Source organism: Papaver somniferum, chromosome 4 (genome assembly GCF_003573695.1).
Source record: "Papaver somniferum cultivar HN1 chromosome 4, ASM357369v1, whole genome shotgun sequence".
NCBI lineage: Eukaryota > Viridiplantae > Streptophyta > Magnoliopsida > Ranunculales > Papaveraceae > Papaver > Papaver somniferum.
Window position 1 is genome coordinate 146,824,682 of NC_039361.1, and position 6,603 is coordinate 146,831,284.

The window sequence follows — 6,603 nt, forward strand, 5'->3', positions numbered from 1 at the left end:
CACACCAGAGAACATCTAGAGTTTTACAAAACCGGGTTCCAAATATTAAGAGAAAGGTTAAGCTGTTCCTAAGTTTTTTGGTTCCACTTTTAAGAAACATGCCTTCTGGATGGACAATGAACGAATGTGTAAGTGTACTAATTTTGGACTAACATCTTAAATTTTCATAACACAATTTTAATATTTGGTTGTATAATATAGGTTCATTCGAAACATAAATACGAAGCTGCAACCGGTAAAGCATTCCAATTATACGAATGTTATTTACTCCTGAAGCAAAGGTTGCCTGAAGAATACGATCCCGATATATTATGCCGTGAAGAGGGTGAAGATGATGACGAAGATAAGTTCGGCTGCGCCAACACTATAGATTTTGTGGGTACATCTATAGCAAACCCTCCCGAGACTAAACTCGGCCGTTAGGGACGCCTGACGGTTTAAAGGGTTGCTGCACCGACTAAGTGCAGTCACGATGCCTGCGACAATGAGTTAGGTTTAATTTCCAGTAAGTTTCATTTAATGTACTACATAGTTTAAGTACCAAAATAAAATAAGATTGTTTACACATCTTTGTCACTTATAGTTACATATTTTACAAACTAAATACGACTTAGCAACTCCATGTGTACACTACAACAACCATATTCTACAAACAAAATACAACATTTAACCTCAACAATGTCTACCCGTCTAGCGTAAATACTCTTAATCGTAAAAGAAAACATAAACTGCAAATGAGTGTACACGGAACGTAAACGAAAAAAGGTCAAGAAACGGTTAGCCATTAACCGTTCTAAGAAAGAAAAACGGTCGATGGTTAGTCGTTCCATAAGAATGGACAATGGTTCTCCGTTATTATTGAGAAGAACGATCAATGCATGTCCGTTTTCTGCTTTTTAAAAATGGCTAACCATTAGCCGTTCCCGGAGTCGTCCCACTGGGATTCCCGTGCACTAGAAAAGCCTTACAGGAATACCCACCTTTGGCCATGCTTTTGTTGACTGGGAAGGATTTGGACATGCCCATAAGACCCAGTCTAAGCGGGGGGTAGGGGAGGGGGGGCTCCCTAGCACTTCCGGGCCAAAAGCATCGAGAGTTCAGCTCATAGCACCATGTAACGTAAGAGGGCAAGAAATATGGTTACCTTGGTATTTTTATTACAGAGATTATCTAACAGATAAATCTACTTTCTCTCTCCTCTATGTCACTTTTTTAGAGCGAGAGAGAATCGAGAGACTCAGTCCTCACTCAGACCAGTAAAGTCTTCTCTTCTCTTCTCTTCTCTCTTCAAAAATCTCCATTACTGAGTCGCAGACTCGGTCTCCTCAAAAATGATGCCAGCAGAGCTTCAAACTCGTCCGAGTAGAACCCTAATCTCCCCCTCACTCTCCGCACCATCCTTTTCCCCATCATTCAATGGATCAAATTACTCATCATCACCAGAACGATTCCAAAACCCTAGATCTTCAAATTCCGTTTCAAATCGGTTTTCACCATCATCATTCATTCACAATCAACGAATCGCAATTGCTTTAGTTCCATCAGCTTTATTCTTACTTGATTTAGGTGGAACACCAGTTATAGCAACATTAACACTGGGTTTAATGGTCTCCTACATTCTTGATTCGCTGAGTCTTAAATCGGCTTCGTTCTTCGGCGTCTGGTTCTCACTAATCGCTTCTCAGATCGCTTTCTTCTTCAGTTCGAATCTGATTTCGTCTTTTAATTCTGTTTTTCTAGCAATTCTCGCTGGTTTTCTATGTGCACAAACGAATTTCTTGATTGGGATATGGATTTCGTTACAGTTTAAATGGATACAGATCGAGAATCCGTCAATTGTTGTTGCGTTAGAACGAGTGTTGTTCTCTTGTGTACCGATTTGTGCTAGTACCTTGTTTACTTGGGCTACTGTTTCTGCTGTTGGTATGATGAATTCAGCTTACTATTTTATGATTTTCAGCTGTGTATTCTATTGGTTGTTTACCATTCCAAGAGTATCATCGTTTAAATCGAAACAAGAGAATATTGGTTACCATGGTGGTGAAGTACCTGATGAGATTATGATATTAGGTCCATTGGAGAGTTGTATTCATACATTGCATTTACTATTCATGCCACTGCTGTTTCATATCGCGTCTCATCATGGGATTATGTTTGCTTCTATCAGTGATTTGCTTTTGCTGTTTTTCGTGCCCTTTTTGTTTCAACTTTATGCCTCAACTAGGGGAGGGTTATGGTGGGTTACGAAGAATTCAAATAGTTTGCAAAGTATTAGAGTTGTTAATGGTGCTGTTGCCTTGGTTGTCGTTGTTATTTGTTTGGAAATTAGAGTTGTTTTCCATTCGTTTGGTAGGTATATTCAGGTGCCACCGCCTTTGAGTTATCTACTTGTGACTATTTCGATGTTGGGAGGGGCTTCTGCTTTAGGTGCTTATGCAATTGGTATGATTGGTGATGCATTTAGCTCGGTTGCTTTTACAACTTTGTCCGTCTTAGTTAGTGCAGCTGGAGCGCTCGTCGTTGGGTTCCCCATTTGGGTATGTATTTGACTTCCAACTAGATTTGATTTTGTAGTTCAGATAGGTATCATTATGCATAAATTTCATTTGCTCTCCAAAAACCTGAATAATATTGCTCTTGCACACTGTTTAAGAATGCTATTGTGTGAACTGGGATCTAAAGAAAGAATTTTAGTCACACTGCTCCATTAGTGTCTGCTATTGTAGCCGTAATCCAATTGAATCATGATAACTTGTATAGCAAATTCCTTATCATTAATATTTGTTATCTTCAACTTGTCTATCAGTCTATGTGCAACCTAGGATGCTAAATAGCTTAGACAGATGCTGAGGTTTTCATTATGTGGTTTTATACGGACCCAGAAATATGTCTAAAGAATCTAAGAGAACGGGTTTGGTTGTTCTTGTAAATAATAGGAGTTATTGACTTATCAATGAGTGCCTTAGTTTCCACCAATTCACAAAAACAATAGGTCATGAGAGATGGGAGTACCTGCTATTAACAATTGGCATTCCTGAAGTAAATAAATTTAACGCTAGATAGGGCAACAATAGTTATGATTAACTCATGTAGCAGAGAAGCTGTTTGAGTAGGAAAGAGTTTTATGACTATTCTAACAAGAGGGTTGGTACTTTTTATTTCTGCCAGTAAACTCTTGTAACATGAAGCTATTTGTCATTTTGGTTTGCAGCTGCTTCCAGTTCCATTAATCTCAGGCTTTTATTTGGCACAATTTTTTACTAAGAAGAGCTTGCCATCATACTTTGTGTTTGTCCTTCTTGCAAGCGTGATGGTGTCATGGTTTGTTCTGCATAACTTCTGGGATCTCAATATTTGGTTGGCTGGGATATCTCTCAAATCATTTTGTAAGATAATACTTGCTAATGTTATTCTGGCTATGGCTGTACCGGGGCTTGCTCTTCTCCCGCCCAAATTTCGGTTCCTGACTGAGATTGGTCTAATAAGCCATGCTTTGCTTCTGTGCTACATAGAGAATCGGTTTTTTACCTACGCCAGTGTATACTATTTTGGATTGGATGAAGATGTGATGTATCCAAGCTACATGGTTATTATGACAACGCTTGTTGGACTTGCGCTAGCAAGGAGGCTGGTTGTAGATCTTCGTATTGGACAAAAATCATTTTGGATATTGACTTGTCTTTATTCTTCCAAACTGGCTATGCTGTTTGTTACATCAAGGAATGTTGTATGGGTTGCAGCCGTGCTTCTACTGGCAGTTTCTCCTCCATTGCTTCTTTACAAGTATTAGCCTACCCGTTGCCAATTTTCTTTTCTTGCTTTATTAGTCTTCTTATGCAACGATTTGTTTGTGTTTCACTAACTTCCTTGTTTGAAAATTCAGGGAGAAGTCCAAAGCAGCTGGAAAAATGAAAGTTCGGCAAGGTTATGCACATGCTGGTGTGGTTGCTTTGGCCACATGGTTCTGCCGGGAAACAGTTTTTGAGGTTCTACAATGGTGGGTTGGAAGATCTCCATCCAATGGCTTGCTTCTTGGTTTCTGTATTGCGTTGACTGGATTGGCTTGCATACCCATAGTTGCTCTCCACTTTTCTCATGTTCAGGTACTCATACAATGTTATATGCTCTGTATTCCTTTTGAAATCATGAATACCACACACATTGGCCCTGCTTGTTTTGTAGTTCTTGCCTGTCTAAATATGGAACCTTTTGAGACTGATCATGGCTGTGATCGTAATTTCAGAACAATTTGTTTGTTATGTGCGTGGTTTAGTATTTTCACATTCTGTTGGTAGTTATCATATGCTTTATCAAAAACAGTGGTATTGGTACTTCGGTGGAGACCGTTACGTTACATAGCTCTAACTTTAAGAAGATCACGTTGCTTATTCTGTTCTATCATATCTCCTTGTGCAGTCTGCAAAGAGATGCATACTACTGGTCTTGGCAACAGGACTGCTCTTTATCCTCTTGCAACCACCGGTTCCGTTGTCGTGGGGATTCCATTCTGACATTATCAGGGCAGCTCATATTTCTGTTGATGACGTCTCTATTTATGGCCTTGTAACTTCGAAGCCTACATGGCCATCTTGGTTACTCATTGCAGCAGTCCTGCTAACGTTATCAGCACTTACTTCTATTATCCCTATCAAGTACATTGTGGAGTTAAGGGCATTTTATTCAATTGGGGTCGGTATTGCCCTTGGTGTTTACATCTCTGCTGAATATTTCTTCCAAGCAACAATGTTGCATGCGCTCATAGTGACAACAATTGTATGCACCTCTGTCTTTGTGGTGTTCACTCACTTCCCATCTGCCTCAAGCACAAGACTACTACCTTGGATATTTGCCTTACTTGTGGCTCTCTTCCCAGTCACATACCTTCTTGAGGGCCAGATTAGAATGAAAAGCTTGGCAGATATGGGAGGAATCGGAGAAGCTGGGGAAGAAGACAAGAAAGTTACTATGTTGTTGGCCGTGGAGGGGGCTAGGACATCCCTTCTTGGGCTGTATGCTGCGATTTTCATGGTAATAGCTCTGGAGATAAAGTTTGAGCTTGCCTCGTTGATGCATGACAAGGCAACGGATGGTAGGGTTGGCGTTCAGAGCCGATCAGGGCAGAGAAGTTCTTCTGCTGGTTTCCCACCAAAGATGAGGTTTATGCAACAGAGAAGGGTCTCAACAGTGCCAACATTCACGATTAAAAGATTAGCTGCTGAAGGTGCTTGGATGCCATCAGTTGGTAATGTTGCCACTGTGATATGTTTTGCTATATGCCTAATCCTGAACCTTAACCTGACTGGTGGCTCGGACCGTGCAATATTCTTGCTGGCGCCAATATTACTACTCCTCAACCAAGACTCCGACTTAGTTGCTGGGTTCAAGGACCGCCAGAGATATTTCCCAGTGACTGTGGTAATCTCTGTATACTTGGTTGTGACTGCAGTTTACAGAATATGGGAAGAGGTTTGGCATGGGAACGCTTGGTGGGGATTAGAGATAGGAGGGCCTGACTGGTTCTTTGCAGTCAAGAACACTGCACTTCTTATCTTGACATTCCCAAGTCACATCCTGTTCAACCAGTTTGTGTGGAGCCACACGAAGCAGACCGATTCAAGACCTTTGCTTACGATGCCCCTGAATCTACCCCCCGTGATAATAACAGATGTAATCAAGGTCAAGATATTGGGGTTATTAGGACTTATTTATTCCCTAGCCCAGTACCTAATCTCGAGACAGCTCCATATTACAGGAATGAAGTATATTTAAATCAACCAACATACACTGTACAATATCTGTAGGTAAGTTTTTCAAGTGATATTTTTGAACCTTCTTCCGGTTCCCCTGATCATCATCTTCTGCATGTAATTGGATCTCTGTGTGTTACAGGTAGCCTTTCAGTGGGTGATTGGAGCTATGATATGCACCCGTTATATCCAATAGGATTCAGATTCCATAGTGCACTACACCAAACCAATATTGTCAACCACTGGGAAAGAGTTTCAAATGGGTATCCATTCAAAAAGGGGATAACCCAACTCCTACTGAGGAGTTGATCAATCAATGTATTTAAAATGAGCTTCTCCCCCTGGCTGTGCACAGCGCTTAACTTCCCCCATAAGGGTTTTAGATCACACTTATTCTTGTTGCTACATTTTGAATTTTTGTAGCTGTTAAGAGTACACAGACTGATGGGATATTGTTGCATAGATTGCTAGACAAATGTCAAGTTGTGGGGAACATTAACAAGAATATCAGATAATAGAGAGCCCTATGCTCCTTCAAACATGTTAGTTGTGTTCCATTTTACAAGAACTTCCTCAAGTAACTCAAAAATGTAACAACTTATTTTGAGGTGGGTCTATAACTTGGGCGTGTAGAAACACCAGACTTTGAAATTGGGTTGTCAGTGTTCGTGGCGCATTTGGACAGATCTCCTTTCTTAACTAAGCATAGTTGTGCACACTTTCTAAATTCATCAGGTATTTTCGTTTCCGGACAGAGTAATTGAATCCGCAGAAAGAAGCAGAAAAAAAGAAGAGTCGAGGTGTATGAACTCGGCATTTGGATTCCTCTGACGTGGTGGCCTAAGTAAGTCTCGTC

The 6,603-nt window shown here is 40.6% G+C and overlaps 1 protein-coding gene across 1 annotated transcript; it reads left to right on the top strand.

Moving 5' to 3' along the window:
• The first annotated feature begins 1,182 nt into the window (after nt 1-1,182).
• On the top strand, nt 1,183-6,288 carry LOC113271510. Its single transcript, XM_026521396.1, has 5 exons — nt 1,183-2,537; nt 3,212-3,783; nt 3,884-4,103; nt 4,417-5,801; nt 5,890-6,288. Exons 1-4 carry the CDS (start codon nt 1,332-1,334, stop codon nt 5,767-5,769), a joined length of 3,351 nt encoding a protein of 1,116 aa, XP_026377181.1. The 5' UTR covers nt 1,183-1,331; the 3' UTR covers nt 5,770-5,801; nt 5,890-6,288.
• Nucleotides 6,289-6,603: the final 315 nt, after the last annotated feature.